Source organism: Zeus faber, assembly GCF_960531495.2.
Source record: "Zeus faber genome assembly, chromosome: 3".
NCBI classification, from domain to species: Eukaryota; Metazoa; Chordata; class Actinopteri; order Zeiformes; family Zeidae; genus Zeus; species Zeus faber.
In genome coordinates this window covers 19,392,342-19,410,769 of record NC_137190.1, presented here as the reverse complement: position 1 = coordinate 19,410,769, position 18,428 = coordinate 19,392,342, and the positions used below count along the sequence as shown (strand labels likewise).

Here is an 18,428-nt window from a genome sequence, read left to right as displayed (position 1 = left end):
CAATACTCAGGATTGGGAGCCGTGTGTGTGTGCTACGATGTTTAAAAAAAAGAAAATGATGAGCCCGCCCAGACAAAAATATGGGTGCCAATAGGACAGAAACGTTACTTTTGGCCAAATACTTTTGATCATCAATGATATTTACGGACTAACACTTTAAAATCAATATACTTCTGGAGCACCAATTGCAGGTGCAACGCCAAACCTTTCTGGGTTCGGGAAATTATAGCTGAGTTCAAAAGGAATACTGTTGTCAAACACAATATAGTAAATAGTGAGTTGTGAAGTTGTGTACAGTAAATAGAAAAATAGTCTTTGGAATTCTGCATTTCCCTTTTGTTTCTAGTGATTAATACTTCTAGTTGAGCTCTATGTGGACAATAGCTCAACAACGGGATTTCTATGCTCACGTTGAAGTTATGGGGAGCAACATGATACGAGACACCAGATAATAACAGTGATATTATGATGTAATGCTCACAGTGACTTATCGCTTTGTCATTCAATTCACACAAATATGTTTGGAGACGTGTAACTTAACTTTATTTTCAAATTGTGCAAAAAAAAAGTGAATCTATTTCATACCTCTATCAAAGCCGTACAAACACACTCACTCATTTTAATTATCTTACAATAAACAAATGAAAGTATTTACAAACCATGTCCAGAACTGTACAAATCTTTTTTTTTTTTTATATGAATTCCCATACAAGACAAAACAAAATACTACCATAGCAATGGGACTGAGGTAGCATACAAAATAAATGATTAAATATGCTTATGGGTACAATAGGAAGTTTTTTTTTTTTGGGGGGGGGGGGGGGGGACTAAAGTCTTGAAGTTGACATTGAAAACAGCGTGTTAGTCTTAAAAGGATTCCACCTTAAACCCACCCAGGACTGAGTAAATGTCCATGGTAATACAGTATCATACAGGGTCACATGCTGATATCATTGTCCCTTTCAAGCCCCTGAACCAACAAAATAACCGTGACTTCATCATAGCATTGCTTGAAATGCAGGTACAGACAAAAATATTGCATCGGTTTTTGGTAGAACGACCATACAGAGGACCATTTCTTTTCTGATTGGAACTAAAATTTAAAAATGTGAAAAATGCTTTGACAAAAACATGAACAATGGTTGTACCAATAACGTCGGCTTATAAAACATCTGGTGTAATGGAACACATTGCAGGTACACCGAATATTTCACAAATCACTCCTGTGCATGACCCGCAACTGAAGCCCGCTGACAATAACACATTTGGATGTTTCAAACAACTGTCCACTCTCCATGCAAAAACAATGAAACTTAAAAACAAAAAACAAAACAAAAAAAACAAAAACATTCGTTTGTCTTAGGTGAGGACACATTTTTACATTTCCCATAAATTGAATTTAGCCAAACACTGATCCTTGCAGGCTGCAACAGAGCCCCGTTGCTGACACAATAACATGGGTGTAACTCTAAAAATTATAAATACAATGTAGATCTTGATCAAGACTCACATTCTGAATCTGCACGGTGTAGAAAACCAAAGAATAGCAGATGGCTATGAAATACAACATGAACAACAAAGAAAACTGTTAATGTAAGAAAGTCAGATTAAAAAAGAAAAAAACAAAAATATATATCAAATACATTCTGTACAACATGATTAAATACAGTGTGATCAGTATACATTCCTGTGTATGAAGACCAAAGGTTTAATGTGGAAAGACCATGAATGTAAACATAATATCTACAACCATTTCTGATTTTAAACCAAGACATCGATTCAGCACCAGCTGTCCAATGGACCTTGATATAATACGACATTCTGCATTCACATTAGGAGTCTCGAAAAAAAAAAAAAAGATGTCGGGATCTGCATCTGGATTTACGGGGGAAACAAAAGTAGAGGAGTCCACTGTGACTTCGAGTGGATGGCTGCTGTTCAAAACGCAGGGACAGATGTGTTAGTGACGTTGCCTTGGTTTCCAACCTGCGGGCACTTCCTGCTCTTTAAGAGCAAACGGCGGGGGAACGTCCGGTCTTTGGACTCGTAGGTTCGGAGACTCACACTCGAACTGTGAAGACTCGGAAGGACGCTCCCTCTGTGTTGCTCTTACTGCAGTGAGAGAGGATTCATACAGTGGAAGTTACTCTTGAGGAACGGCGGGAAAATGCGTCCATTCGTCGAGTGAGATGCATTAACTTATTACCGAGATGACATTGTTTTCCAAGCCTGTGGAGACGGTAATTATTCAAACGATATTATCATGCACCATTTGTGTATTCCTGTACAACTGTCCAATTTATACAACTGTTTAAAGCGCGAATGGCGTCAGAGATCTTTCTGAAAATAAAGATAGGATTCAAGAAATATGCAAACACACTCAAAAAGGGTGTTTTCTATGACTAATACGAAGTTTAATGCAATCTCGGTGTCTTCTTTGGATTAAGAAATCTTCCAAATGGCATATTTTGTATTAAGTAATTCTCCCATGTGTGGGCCAGCAGTGGGGAAATTACAGGAGGGATATTGAGAAACTCAGACATTGGCTCATTGTTACCATGGTGCTTGCTCTGACCTTTCCAGCTTCCATTCCGGACTCCTGTGCTGAGCTACATGACTTTGTTATTAGTTCATTAATGGAAAGACCTTGAAGCTTGGCCATGCCCAGTAATGTCAGGATGGGCCAGTCATCTCGGTTTCAGATCACAGGTAATTATCTTCATGGGGAAACATTGACTCAGTGGCTGACAGCTTTTCCATCCCCGAGTAATTGGATAGGCTGTGATTACCACCGAGCTGGACTCAGGTCCAAAATGCCCGTCCCGCTGCCCCCCGTACATATTGGCAGATGCCACGGTCTCGGCTCTCCACTGACCTCCTACGTTTGGAATCTGAGTGGACCTTTTGGAGTTTTACATTCGATTTTTGCAGCGCTCAAACTAAGATGATTTTGGACACTCAGCAAATTTCACACTGAAATGCCTCGGTAAAGTAAGCAAGGGTTCCGTGTGTGGCCCAGTCCGCAGACCAAACCACACTATTACTTCTAGGACCCTACGTGCCAATGGATGTGGCCATAAGAGCTTTCATGACTAAGATCTGGTCTAAACCCGACCACAGCACTGAGGGCGATGCGAGACCTTGGTGTGAGGGGAGCGCACCAGCCACGGTCAACCATGGTCAAATCAGGATATATCGATTAAAATCACAAGAACTATATTAAATATATTAATATATTAGTGCATCGTTTGTCGAGTAAGTTTTGATATTTTAAGTGGCTCTTATTATATCCAATTTATAAGGACAACATTACATCTGATATGAAGTAAAACCCAAAGATAGCCTTTACTTTGCTGCACTTCACTAAATTATTCTGAGAATTATTATCGAATTTTGGGAATAATTGGCAATCATTGAACTACTAAACTTCATGAAAAACAATGGGGTGATGAAGATAAAAATTCTCATCTGAGCCACAAAGCAATGAGATACTGAGTATATATTGATCTGCAGTTTGATATAAGCAGTACCTTTCAGACTGGACGCCGTTTTTCAGGACTCCAACGTAGTTATTTTTCTTCTCCAGGGGCAGAACGTCCACGTAGCCCCCGACCGCTTTGATCACCCCTGCATGGATAGCAGCTCTACAGATACTGGAGCCCTGTGGGAGAGAGCGCAGCAGTAGGAGTAAAGAAGGTTTTTTTTAATTACTATTATTATGATTGTAATTCAATGTTAATTGGAATTCTTTCATTTATCAAGGAGCAAATATATTCCAAACATACAACTGCAGTTACATTTGTCTCTAATTATGGCTCTGTAGTAACATGCCGTCACACAACTTCATACTGTTGGCCCCCACCAGACGACCAGATAATAAAAACATAGCACAGTTCCCACATAGTCACACACACACACACACACACACACACACACACACACACACACACACACACACACACACACACACACACACACACACACACACACACACACACACACACACACACACACACACACACCTCCAGGCACGACAGACCATAAGCTCTTATCAGTCGTCTGGAGCGGCCTCATTCATTTCTCCCGTCTAAACACTTGTCCAACTTCCACTTCCACATCCACCCAGCCAAACACCTCAGCCTGATAATCACACTGAACCTGTCGATCACCACTCAACTTATACAAAACTGAGGAGGAACACCTGAGTCAATCGGAAAGCCTCGCTCTCCTGCGTGCACTTGCCCCTATGAGCCATAGTGATCCCTCGCCATGCTCTGAAAGGCCTCTTAATTCAAACCACAAAACTGTTATCTTGTTGGAAATCTCTGCAAAATGGTGGTGTTTTTTTTTTGTCTCGAACTGACATTGAAAATAACTGAGGTGACATCTCAACAGTGACGGAGTGGAGACTTGGGGTTTCTTTGTTTAGGAACCCGCCCTACTGAGGTCTTCCCTTTCTCTTGTCTCTTGCTTCATCGTGGCTCAGCCATTATGTGTGGTCAGGCGCTGTAATGGCAGACACATTGTTGGCATCGTGTGCTCGTCTCCAGCATTACTGCCATCCTTCGCCAAACCATGTTTATACAGTTAAGAAACTATCCATGGCTGCTTTGCACCACAAAGCCTGCGTGGTCTCTTCAAAACTGCATGGGGCACGGACCGCACTCGTCTCTCCAACATAAATCATGTCATGGATCCAGAGATAACTCCCTAGAGAGCGGATGCACGGAGGCCGTTCTGTTGGGACAGGATGAACCTGTTGACCTCTCACCGCGGTGACCTCTCACCCCGCAGCGCCTTCATTGACCAACACAGGGTTCCTTTTGGAATTTACTCAGTGTGGGAATAAGGGGGGTTACTTACATCTGCGTAGATGCTATTCCCAATAACAGGTGCCCAGTATGAAGGCTGGCTCTTGCAGTTCTCCGGACAGAAGACTCTGGGACAGAATATGGACCATCATTAATATGGACCAATAACGAAGCGTGTGTGTTTCGGGCAGATAAGCTGTTTCAAATAAACCTTGTCATATTGTTAGGATAATGAAGCACATAGGTGCTATGTAATTGCCTTAAAGTTGATTCATGGATATATTCTTCTTCCTACAGAGAACACTAACAATGGGGCTATTTACTACATTTTTATAGCAACAGTTCAACAGTGCAGATGGGAGGAGGCACCTTGGGCAGGTGGAGGACGATTTTTTGAAGGGACAGATTTCAGCCACCGTGGTGTAGCAGTCGACGGACATTTCTGACGGAGAGAAAAAACAAACACTCGTAGCGTAAATACAAATACACAGATGAGACCGAAATACAGGTGAAGTTAGATTCGGTCCACGCTCATACCTTCCACTTTGGCCACCACAAATGCATTGCCCGGTTTATGTTTGCTGTAAAAGAAACAGAATACAATTCATCAAAAAAAATCTATGCTTGTACAAAGATCAATCCTCATAGGAATTGTGAGCCACTAATATTGCAAATGAGATGCATGACGCTGTGTTTGGGACTGCTTGAGATCACGCGGGGCTGTCTACCTGAGAGATTCAACGCCATTTTTCGCCGCTCTGACAAAGAACGGAAACTTGTCCATTCTCGTGATGTCCACCAGACCGCCGTCGTTATCAATGACGCCAAAATGGATGGCGGAGCGGCAAATACTTGATTGCTGCGACGGGAAAAGTTGACATTAATTCAAAAACATAAAAATAAATGATTGTATGCTGTAATGTGTTTGTGTAATGTGTTGAATGCAAAAGACGGACTTACCACATCGTAAAAGAGAGTCCCCCAAACCTTCCCTTTCTTATTCAAGCAGTTCGCAGGACAGTTGTATCTGTAGGTTCACAGAAAAAAAGGATGTACATTTGAGAGGTGAGTGAGGTGCAAGGAAACAATGTACAAATCTAACAATGAACCGCTGCCAATATAAACAGACCTGTTGCAGGTTGCTCCTCTGCATTTATCTCTCACTCTGGTCTCACACTTAATGTTCTGAGCTGCAGAGAGAAATATTATAAACTTATTTTAAAAAAGCATAATAGAAAAGTGTGAAAAACAGAAGGAGGATGGCCTAAAACCATGAAGGAGTAGCTCCATATCCCTAAAGATACCTAGGAAGGTGTTGCTGGGGGTCTTAGTGGAGGGAGCTCGGGAGGGCTTGGGTTTCGGGGTGGAGGGCTTGGGCGTTGGCTTCTTTGGCACGGACGGTTTGGGTTTAGGGGCCGGTTTGGTGGTCGTGCGAGGGGGCAGAGGAACCTGAGGCTTCTCCACCTCATTCAAGTCCTCAGACTCTGAACGCTGAGTGTCTGGAGAGGAGAACGAGAAGGGATCACGGCAAGTTCGGAACCGAGCGAATAACCACGACGAATAAAAAAAAAGTGACTTTTACGATGAAGTGTATAGTCCAGAGGCCTTGTTCCCTACCCTTGTAGCAGAGGTTGTTCCTGCATCCTCCTCCGAAGCTGGGAGGGCACTGGGAGCAAGGTCGCCCATGTTGGTACGGAGCCTCCCCAATCCAGTTGCCCCTGGAGAAGTACACAATGGACAGCTTGAGTAAATGGAAATTAATCATCGCTCAAGCGTTGCCGCACCCTCGGTCATGCAATTATTCCAGCGCTCTTGCATATGATCGACACTTAATGCTCATTAGTCCCAAAAGCTAATAAAAATACTCCCCGTTGCCTCTCTGGTAATAACATGCGAAGGGCCGTCTGGAATACAAGCGCCTGTTCAGCTTGTATTTTTCTTTCCCCTTCTTTCATTATTTTTCTATTCTTACTTCTTGAGGAATGCTTAATGGTCTCAATATGTCATGCATACTTCTTAGGCAAACACTTGACATTAACACTGGACATACAGAACTATTCTCCCTCACCACATATCTGTACCGGCGCTATACCGGTTAGAAACTGTAGCACATGTTGGTACAGTTAGCACGGAGAATGTAAACAAGACTCGGGAGAGCGTGGATGTTGTTGAATGGTGGAATGTGAGAGGGAATATTGATCTTACTTGGGGGAGTAGTTGCACACGAGGTAAACGGAGTTCTCCCAAATGTCTCCCCACACATTCATCCTTGGACACACATGCACGGCACACCCAACTCGGCTCGTGGTTGCCCAGACCAGCTATAAAGAGAAGAATGTGAAAAAAGTCCCTGTGTTAGCAGAACACAGTTGCTGATTAAGGCGGTTCTACAAATGGGAGAGGAGAGCCAAGAGCGGCAGGCAGCAGAGTGCGGACATCTTTCCCCTCGCCGTCACGCCTGACCTCTGGCGGCCCTTCGCCGGGTCGTACGAAAGGAAGTGGCTGCCACACAAGAGTGGCAATCGGATTAATGGGGCCGCAGGGGCCAGAAGAAGTATCTGCTCCCTCGCTTTGCTCCAGTTAAACGGCCACATCATGTGTGAGCGCTTTGTTTCTCTTGAAACCACTGAAGATTATCATCAAATAGGAAGCAACGTTGTTTATCTTTTTGGGCAGATTTTTAATTGAAACATTGCATTTCTACTTTAGGTAAAGATCTTCTCCCTAGAGGGCACTCTAGAGACACAGAATCATCACTGAATAATAGCAAACCACCGTGGCACGGTGGCGCAGTGCATTGCACTGCTGCCTCACAGCAAGAAGGTCCTGGGTTCGATTCCCGCCTGGGGCGCTGTTGGCACCGTGCTCCGGCGGGTTATCTTCCAAAACAGGAGCCTTTCTGTGTGGAGTTTGCATGTTCTCCCCAAAAGCAGAGGAGCCATTTCACCGGCCACCATCAAAGCATGTGCGTGTGTGTGTGTGTGTGCAAGCATGTGTTGTGGAGTGTCGTGTGACGATTAAAGACTGTTTCTTCTACCATTAGGGTCCAGAACGCTCCGCCACGAGATCTTTTCGCTTTCTAAGGCGCGTGCACCCCTTTCCTGGCAATACCATGCGTGCAGAGTTCTGATGGTTAAAGCAGCGTGACCCGTAAGTCCAGAAGGACGCTGCCGAGCCCACCAGAGGTATCTGAGAGTCAGACTGAACTTATGCAGTGTGCGGAAATCAAAGACAGACAGCGGGCGAGGATGCTCCAATGTGGCACCGCACTCTGCCCAGCCTCTTCAAAGGAAATTAGGTCAAGCAGCGAGAAGACTGGTATGTCTGGGAATGGCTCCCAGATGCGGGTGACTGGGGTCTCAGGGTGGAGGCGGAGCTTCCCTGCGCCTGGTGGAGGTTTGTTTTGGAAACGCTCATCTCCAAATAAAACGTTAATGCCGAGGAGAACCGGTCCTTCTTTTCCTCGAGGTCTAGTCTCTTTACTTTGTTATTTTCTGATGTTCCCCCTGTATCCTTTCCCGTTCATCTCTTTGTGTCATGCTCACATACTGGCTTTCACTTGTTCCACCACCTACTATTTATACTATCAATATGCTTTTTTATAAGGACCCCTTGCTGGCCATATTTCAGCAGTACAGCCTCCTGGATGACAACAAACGTCAACATTAAAGGCTGTTGTCCACGTGGCGTTGTCAGCCCCACAGCAACACCTGTGAGGCTTCATATGTCTTGGATGAAGAAACACCCCATGAGCTGATACTGAGCAGTTACCATAATCAACATTCAATTTGATACTCGATATAATTGTAAAAAATAGATACATTTATTCAAATAGCGAAAAAAAGGTCTCCACTTGGCAGCGAACGTGTTTCTTCCCTCCCACTGTGTGAATCTGATGCATACGTTTGAGTATTCTAATTATTGACACACAGCTCTCAAAACCTTATAAGTTGTTAAGTCCTTTGCAAAAAAAATAAAAAATAACATATATATATATATTTTATTTTTTTTGTTGTATTTCTTTCATTTTTCAAGCCTTTGTCACACCTGGGTATAATGGGTGCACATGGGCCCAGAGCAGCGATCGGGACACCAGGGGTTGCACTCCTGAGGGTAGGGGTAGGTGTAGTCCTTCACCTCATCATACCAGGCCTGGACGTGGTAGGCTGGGGAACGGTATCTGCAAACACAGAAACAAATGATGTACACAAATGGACCATCACACACACACACACACACACACACACACTCACTCACTCACTCCGAAAGAGCTTGCAATGCACTACTCCAGCCTCCCTTGTCCTCCCCCTCTCTCAAACAATCACTCTGGACTTGACTTGCTACAGCTTGTTCTCCCCCATAACAGGGTGAATCTGATCAGGCTGAGATGTTGTAAACATCTCTTTTTACGGTATTGAAAGGTGCTGAGAATATAAATGGCCAATGGCTAGGCGGTATGAGAAAAAAACAAAACATGGCAAGGTCTCTGCAAACGAAAGACGGGAAGAAGATACTAGAAAATCTGCCGAGGGACACAGAGTTCTACTGTCAAGGAGAAATATGCAGGATACACCGAGAGGCACACACATGCACACACACTCACAATCACCCAGTCATTCACACATTTTCCTGGATAGAAATGACTAACACAGGCTGACATCATTGCCTGCTGCATGCAAACATACCGTATGCTCATACATCGTGAGGGGACCCTGTAGGAGAGCCTTACCTGCCCCAGTGAACAGCCAGGTTCTGCCCGATGGACATCAGAAGGTCCTGGGGTCCATGTTCCCACTGGCACTCCTCGGACCAGTGCGTAGCAGAGCGCTCCAGCTCATCATCCCATACCTGAAGAGGACACAAACACTTAGAAACCAAAAGGCCCATTCGAGGGCTCCGCTCTGCCCATCTTCCTTCCACGGAGAGGAACCAGAGCTGGATACAAGAGCATTCAATTTAGCCTGTGTTATCTGGAGGGGAGCAGCTGCCGTCTGGCCTCGGTCCACTACAAACCACCGCCAAGTTGTCAAAGTTTCCCGAGAAGGTTTCATAGCAGTGATGAGTGAAAAGAGTGTGTCGCTCCCACTACAGGTGGGATGAGTAAAAAAAAAAAAGAAGGAAGAGGAGATTCTGTGTACGTGTGTGTGTGGTTCATCACAGTGGGGCTCCACAAAGTGCATCTCCTCAGTAAATTTCCAGCGCTTTTGGTGGTCAGCAAATGAAGCGACACACAAACACAAATATTAACACATGCACAAGAACATGCACACACACATACATACGCTGTTATAGAGTAAGTTTGTTCACTGAAGCATGGAAAACCACAAGGAAGAGTGAAACCCCAGACCCTTTCCTATCCCAACCAACCTTGAGACACACAGACCACCACTGTCCCACTCAGGAACACCTAGTGACTTTGGGACCCGGTGGGTTTCCATCTTGCTCCCTGAATCCTACCCCCAGATTCTGAATGTACTGTGAGTCAGGTGGAGGTTTTTTTTAGAGGTCATTGATGAAATTATCATCCCCTAAACCTTGATCATGACAATGACGGGAATCAAAATCCCATACTTTTATCGACTCAATCAAATTGCATCAACACCAAAATATTCTGTGGTATTCAACGAGGAAATTTCGATTTCCAACTAGTTCATCTCTCCACCACCAGGGTGGAAAAGATTAAACTGAGACATGATCATTTAATGGAGAAATATTTCCAGTATAAACTCAAGGCGTCGGTATCAGTCGGAAACAGGCCCGTCCCACAGTGCACTCACCATGTACTCCATGTTGGAGGCGGTGGGGTACACTCCTCCCCTCAGCTTGTTGTGCAGCTGCAGGATCTCCTCGCGGTCTGACCAGCGGATAGCCCGCCGGGTCCTGCCGCCGGCCGAGTCGCCGGTGCTGTTCCGATCGGCCGCCGCCTCCTCCTCCTGGTAGCGGCTGAGCAGCTGCCTCAGCTCCTGGGAGTCAGGCAGGAAGAGGCCGGCCGAGTCCCTGGCGCACAGCAGCAGCAGCAGCAGGGACAGCGAGAGGGAGAAGGCGGGAAGTCGGGTCATGGTTGCAGAGGAGGTCATCTCCGCTCCTCCGCGTGGATGTGTGTAAGTGCACACGAGTAAACTCTGGAAATCTTTTGGATGGCTCGGCTTCCTCCAGACACGATCTGTGGGGAGGAAACATTCTTTGAGTCCCTGGCTTGCTCTGTGGGCCAACAAGGCAGGGTGCAGACTGTAACACAAGGCCTAATGTAGTACGCTCCTGCTCAAACATGCAAAGCCACAGGGACACACAGTTTGGAGCATTTTTGGGTCATAAAATGTAACCAAGACATAATATACGGCCCCATATCATTCAAGTCTCAATCATTTGTTTCATCAGCTCAATCTTGTGAATTTGGGTGGATGATGACAATTATTTTTACTCGCATGGAACCACTGTATTATTCATCAGAAGGCAATACAGTAAACCAGTGTGGATGCACTCGCCATTACGAAATGCCATCATCATGATGTAGATAACAAAATGATTGTGCACATTGTAAGGATCAATTACCCAATTTGATCATCGTAAAATGGCTTCTCACTCAGAAAATTCACTTCTCACAGAATGTGAGATTCATATCCTGATTAGATCAGGGAACATGCCTAAAAAAACATATCTTTGTATTAAAAGTTGGTAATTGTTTTCTGCCATATTTCGTGTATTTGGGTGAACAATGTAAGTTAAATAGAAAATTGATTGTACTCAGAATTGACAGCACTACAGATGAGATACAGCCTTGGAAACTGTCCATATTAAATGTTATCGTAGAAGAAAGGCCGTGACAATCCAGAGGAGAGAGAGAGAAACAGAGAGCCATGATATCGGTAAAAAAAACAAAACAGAGCAGTCCTCACACCGGCGTCTCTATCCCAGGATCCTTCTTCTCTCTCCTCTCTCCCCTCTCCCTCTCCCTGGCTGCAGGCAGCCTGAGGTCTGGCTCCGGCTCTGAGTCAACATGCTGTGCCAGCTCTGGGCACCGTGAGGCCGCCACGCCCTGCTCCCTCTGCCCCTTTTCACACTTAAACTCAACCACCTCTCTCTCACCGGGGCCTTCTCAGGGCTTTCATGAATTTTGTACCCGAGTGACAGACGGCACAGAAGATAGACACTCTTTAAATATACAAACGCTTTAATGTCCTCCTCTGGCAGGGACGGTGCATTCTGCTCTCATCAGGTAGAAGGAGAGGGACTGAGCTATGTTTACCCAATGATGCAGCTCACTTAAAAAGCCAACTCATATCTACTGCAAACTATAGTCCTGAAGTCATACATTATTAAATGTATTTTACTTGTTGGCTTTTTCATTATTATTAACAATATTATTTGATTGCCTTCTCTTCATGTAAAACACTTGATTTGCATGGTGTGCATGGAAGGTGCTAAAGAAATAAAATGTATAATAATAATAATAATAATCAGAATTATACATTATGATTATTATTATGAGCCACACTCACAGGGATTTTGCCCAATTATTTTTTATATACAATTCTGTAGTGCAGAATAAACATGTAAAACTGTCAAGGCAAATGTTTTTATATAGCCTTTAATCACAGAATAGTCCTAAAGTCAAAGCCCATTTCATTCTAAGTGCATGGCAGTTTATTCAAGTATTATTTAAAGTGCAATATCACCCGGAGGAGTCTCAACACACTTCACAAAAACAGAACAAGATTGCCTGCGAGGGATTCACTTTAGAGGGTTGCATGCGGTATCACCCTTCCCACGGCAGTTCTACAGGATTATTAATCAAGAGACGACAACATAAATACTGCATCAACTTTCTTACCCGATGTCTCGTGTTATTATCCAGTGGCTTTGAAGTTCCAGCCTTAGGTCCCCCCCCCCTGTTCAGGTGTTAGGTGGAGTTAGACGGTGTTCGGATGGAGTTCCCGGAGGGCAGGAGAGCTTATCTATGCCCTCACTTGGTCTACAACAGAGCCTTATATAGAGAAGGGGGAGAAGGAAGATCCCTTCCTGAGGAAAGTTCCTCCTTCTCCCCACTCCCACTCCCCTCTGCAGCCTCCCACAGCAGACTGTTCCTGGCAGCAGCAGCACTCCACGCAGCCCCAGTGACGCTGGAAGGAAAAGTCACAGAATGTGAAACTGTAAATCCCAGAATAAACGTGCCTTGCCGTTTTATTTGCGTTGGGGCGGCTGACAGTGATTATTACTCAGACCAACATAATGAAAAGTCACTTGGCACCCAGTGCCAATGGAGAACACTGACGCACTGAGCAATGTGACACGTTGTAGTAACCGAGCTGCGGGATCGACAGCGGTAGCTCGACTTACGAGTGCGTCTGCTTACGACTAATCCAAGGTACGAGTAGAGAGTCGCGAAAATTGGTATCGACTTGCGACCGACCGCTCCAAGATACGAGCAGTCAGCAGTCAGTCAGTCAGTCAGCAGTCAGTCAGCGGGCGACCTACATCGTGCGTGCACTTAGTTGGTGGCTTATCGATATTTTGTTTTTCATATTAACTGTGTTTGTGCTGTGTATTTTGTTTATTTTCACCCTTCATGATTTCATAATTCATATGTGAAAAAAATTGCTTCGACATACGACTGTTTTAACATACGACCGGTCTTATAGAACGAATCGTAAGTCGAGGCACCATCCATAAGAATGTTGTTTTTTGTTTTTTTTTTCCCTGGCACTTTTTAGGAAATAGCCATTCAATGTATTTGCGTTCCTCGCGTTCCTCTATAGTATGGTTATTTCCATTGTTTCCCCAGCAAGAATGCACAGATGGGGCAGATCCAAGAAGCGAAAGGCAGCTGTGGTGAATTTGATAAACCAGCAGCCAGTTGTGGTCAGTGGGCGCCAATATCAACGTTCCCCAAATGAGTGACTGTACAGTTAGACTGCAAAGGGCAGTCTAATGCAGTGATTCTTAACCCGGGGTGCAAGAGCCCGCAGAGATCTGGCGGCGAACCAGGTTTGATTTTGGAAAGTTGGGAACCCATGGTCTAATAGATGGACGCCCAATAATCCTTCAAAGAGCATGAGGTCCAGGACATATATTTGGGATGAGTAAACGGGGTGTAGTTTTGATGCAATTGAAAGCATTCCCATGGCCAATTAAAGCCAGACGCCATGTCAAAAGACGCGGTTGCGAACGCACTGACTCGCCGATCAGTGGCAAAAGGTGAGAGTCTGGGAAATATTTTTCCAAATAATTTCCTGACAAAAGCCATTTTCGGGGTGAATTCCACATACCATTAGACTCACCGATAAGTGAACGAAAACCTGTAATTTAGAAGATTAGACATTCCTTTGTGTTGAATCACCTCAGGTTGTATTTACACAGCCAATAAACTAGCCAATAAACTAAACATATAATTACTGGTATGATTATCATGATCATTTTCAAGTCCGGTCTGTGTATATTTGATGGTTATATTGTGTTTGCCCAGATGAAGGTGTTGTTTTTCCTCGACCTTATCTTCATATTCACCAAAGCATTATTTGGTCCAAAATATGAAATAGGAACATGCATAACAAAGTTGTTGCATAAATTGTACATCCCTTTTACCCTTCTATTCGTTTTGAGGAAAATGTGTGCAGACCCCGTGTACAGAAGAGGAAGTATAACACTGCTTATAAAAGAAAGCAGGTGAAAAAGAGGAAATTAGTAAAAAAAACAACAAAAAAAAACCATGTGCTGCTGCAGCCCGGTTACTCTGGCAGCAGGTAAACTCACACATAAAGCTGTGGAAAGACGTGGATAGACTGATTGATGGTTCTGGGAACATCTTGAATGGCAGACTGGCACGAGGGGGAGATGCCTGGCATGCAAGGGCATCAAGATAAAATGATTCTCGTCAGCGAGCATAGCTAAAAGAACCACATAAGCAAAAAAAAAAAAAAAAAAGACGTGTTTTGAGTGTGCCCGGCCTTCTGCTTCATTCCTTGCACCTTTTAGAACCGGGTGCTGCAAGCTCAAAATGAACATCTCCAGTTGCATAGTTTGCTTGGGCCAAAATAAATAGCTCTGAACATAAGAAAACATGGTGCCTGTGTTAAGTTGATACGGGAGCAGACTATTTATGTTCATACAACATGATTCAGTCACAAATAAAAAAAGAAAAGCTACCGTTGCAAGCCAACTCCAGGACTATTTTGGATGACCATCTCAATTCCAAATTGTTTTCATTTTTTCTGCAAATGCCTGATGCACAAAAGCATAGTGCTGAGGCACAATAACACATGAATGGCAATTAAACTAATTTGTTTGCCATTTACTTGCTCCATGCCATGCTTGAAACCACTAGAATATAGACGTTCCAATAACAGGTTTCCGCTCAAAACAATGTTCAACATGGTAAGAACCAACCACTCAAAGCCTAAAAAAAAGGGTTGGAGCCCAGGCAACTATAAACATATATAATTTGTGAGAGGTTGAGAAAGGCACTTCGGAGTGTAGGTGGTCTATCAGTGGGTGTCCAGTGTTGTAATTTCCTCCATGCCGTGGGCCCACAAGAAGATGATCTTTTAACTGTGTTTTAAAATTAACAAGAGCATTTCTACTGTATTCAAGTTCGCGAGCAAAACCACACTGCATCTCTGCAGATGGCCAAAGTGCAGTTTGGTAAGAATTACTGCAGGGGAGAAAACCTGACTTGGCGGATTCTTCAATAATGGGCCAGCTTCCTGAGAATGAAACCCTCACAAGTTTATCCACTGCGTCCAATACAGCATTCAGGGCACCAAGGCAATCCACCAGACCAAATGAAGTGGTAGGGGGGTTACATTTCGGAAATATTACACTAACCGTATGCTGGCGGGAGAAGCTATACTTGAGTAATGTTGGGATTTATGCACATTTAAAACGGAAGCTTGCAAATTATAAAAATAAGCAAAGACGTCAAGTATCAGTTTCTCCTTTATTTCATTTGTTTTGGTTAATTGTGCACAATGTTCCGTAGGCCAGTTCAAGGTGTAGAGACTGCAGATGTATTATAAGAAAGCCAAGTAATTGTCTGACTATGCTTCATTAGCAAACTGCGTTTCGCACAATCTTTTATTTGAACAATAAAAATAGTAGAACGCTGGAGGTTTGAAATAAACTGACAGATTGACTGATGATTTTGTTTTTCAGGTCAATACCCCCAACAAATTCTGGCAGACAACAGTGTTAGGAGCACACATTGAACAGAACATCATCGAAGCATTTTACCAGCACGTTACATGACCAGTCATAGGACCAAGATAAAATTGTGTACAACAGAAAGTGAACATACTTGGGCGCCTGGTTTTAAGAAATCTGACAAGGAATCTATGCAAACCAACAATGTCAATCAGTGAGAGCATTAAAAACGACAGTATTGGATCCAAAATGTTTGAGCCAAAGTTAAGCCATCACATATTCATAAACAGAACATTTTCTGTATGGAATGAATCATGCAGATTTTATAGAGAGTCTTGGCAAGATTGAGTGAAGGACAAAATAAAAGTTCTCATGAACGATTGGAAAGCAGCAGGGTCATTATGTCCTTTGGTTCATCTGGTAAACTTTTTGAAATTAAAATACACAATAAAATCATATAGCGCTAAATTTGTATTCAAGCCAATTCAAGTTAAACATAGGCTATACATTTAAATCTATGTAAGGAACTGACCAAATTTTGAAGGAAGTTTGTTTTAAGTAGTCTGTAGTTATACTATACAATGAAAGATATGGTGTCTTAAATTATTCACTATTTTGAGCAAATTAATTATTGGGTTGTTAAGATATGTTCATACACCTGTAACAATGCATGACGGCGATCAAGAAGAGGTAAAAGTGACCGCCAACTCTTCTGCTTGTGGCTACACCCCAGAACACCCCAATACAATGAAATACCTATTGAACGTTTTGTACCTCGTTTCATTTCAATGTTTACTAAATGCAAAGAGGGACAAATCCCCAGAAACAAAGTTATTGTGGGTTGAGGAAAATATGCAGAGATCTTCTCTTTGGAAACAAGTTCACATGGTCAAGGACATTGAGCAGACAGGCTTACCTGTGGAGAAGCTCACTAAGAGTTAATACTGAGTCCGACACCGGATGGAATGAAATGGCTCATTAGCAAAAAGATCAAAATATTAAATATGGGTATTAAGGAAAAGAATATCAAGCAAAAGTGTTAAATTTTATTATTTTTTTGTGCTTTAGCTCAGGTAACTGTTTCCAAATAGCAATTCCAATGCAAATATATTTCAATCTGTAAGGGGCGCAATGACAAAAGCAACATTTCTAGCAACTCAAAAACAAACGACAAAGTAGAAGAAAAAAAAACAATCAATGATGATGCAATATCAATGTATTGTACAAAAGCCATCATAAGCTACTTTTGTGCACATTTTGGGGAGACTATTTAGAGCTGAACACTGGTGTAATCCCACTTCCAACAGTATCCAACTGCGTCTTGGATTCATAAAGTTGAGCTCCAAAACAGTAAATCTAGAGGCCAGGTGAGTTCCCCAACACGTTACAGACATTAGACCTTCAGATGCTGCCTCTGATGGGATCAGAATCAGACACAGAGCGGAAAAACAATACAGAATGAACCTAAGGCAGCCCCCTGTTTCTGCTGAGCGGGGGGTAAAGGAGCAATGTGGCTCATAACTACATTAATAGGTCACCTACACAGATGGAGCTAGAATTACAACCGGGGAAAATAAGGGCAAATGAATAAAGGGATAAGGAAATGTTAAGTCATCTAGGGCGGGTTTTTCACAAACGGAATCTGTCTTTCCCTGGTCGCCTTCTGTTCAGTGCTAAAACTCCAGGAGCTAAACAAGATGTCAGTCACCCCGGTTAGACTTTCAGTTTAAACTTTTAATTCTTTAAATATCTGCAATAATGTGCATTTGCATGTCCATATCTTTAATTATATATCAGTTATAGTTTGTCCGCAGAAGCTTTATTTTTAATTCATCTTTTTTTTTTTTTTTAAACGACGTAAATTCTAAAGAGCGTTGAAGAATTTTAGACTTCTAATTCTAAACGGGAGAAACGAGTTCCTCTTGAGCAAGGAATCTGTTAGGTTTCTCATTTCAATCTCGAACCTTAACTCTTGGTTTCCTCTTTTCGGTGGTTCGAGTCTTACCAAGGACCGGAAGCTTCAGAGAAGTGAGGAAATGGGGACGAAAGAGGAGTTGGTGGCCGGAGGAGGATCTTGCCTTGGGAGCAGAGACTGGTGATAACGCAGTGTAGTTTGCTGGTGCTGGGCCTTTCTCAATGCACTACGGCACATTCCAACAGGCTGTTAAAACTGCTGAAAATACATTAGGCCAACAGTTCTCCCCACTAATAGGCAAAACTCTGATAATTCTAAGCAATTTCCTTTTCCAAAAAAGACAAAAAGAACAAAAAAAAAAAAAAAAAAAAAAAAAGAGGAAGGTTATCCAAGACAAAAGAACTCCCAGCCGTCCAACCGCAGCCTGGTGTGATATAGTTCTTCCTGTGTGTAAATACACCGTTCCTCTTCTGAGCCAAGTAGCGGACTCAAGAGGTGATTCTCAGGTCCCAACCTACCACCCCCCTCCCTCCCTCCCTCCCTCCCTCCCTCCCTCCCTCCCCAGA

General features: G+C 43.4%; 1 protein-coding gene across 1 annotated transcript; it reads right to left on the bottom strand.

The window, feature by feature from the left end:
• Window positions 1-526: 526 nt before the first annotated feature.
• crispld2 (cysteine-rich secretory protein LCCL domain containing 2) lies at window positions 527-12,781 on the bottom strand. The gene is made up of 15 exons (XM_079997902.1): window positions 12,643-12,781; window positions 10,589-10,974; window positions 9,541-9,659; window positions 8,859-8,991; window positions 7,017-7,132; window positions 6,429-6,529; window positions 6,116-6,310; window positions 5,941-6,001; window positions 5,772-5,838; window positions 5,540-5,670; window positions 5,349-5,392; window positions 5,181-5,253; window positions 4,864-4,939; window positions 3,531-3,661; window positions 527-2,112 (listed from the first exon to the last, which is right to left on the bottom strand). The coding sequence occupies exons 2-15, from the start codon at window positions 10,886-10,888 to the stop codon at window positions 2,061-2,063; spliced, it is 1,599 nt and encodes a 532-aa protein (XP_079854028.1). The 5' UTR covers window positions 10,889-10,974; window positions 12,643-12,781; the 3' UTR covers window positions 527-2,060.
• Between the last annotated feature and the right edge of the window lie 5,647 nt (window positions 12,782-18,428).

Coding starts and splice junctions, on each gene's coding strand:
- crispld2 (XM_079997902.1), bottom strand. CDS start 10,888: ATGACCTCCTCTGCAACCATGACCCGACTTCCCGCCTTCTCCCTCTCG. Junction 9,660..10,588: donor CCTCCAACATGGAGTACATG/GTGAGTGCACTG, acceptor TGTCCTCTTCAG/GTATGGGATGATGAGCTGGA. Junction 5,839..5,940: donor AGAGGAGCAACCTGCAACAG/GTCTGTTTATAT, acceptor GTGAACCTACAG/ATACAACTGTCCTGCGAACT.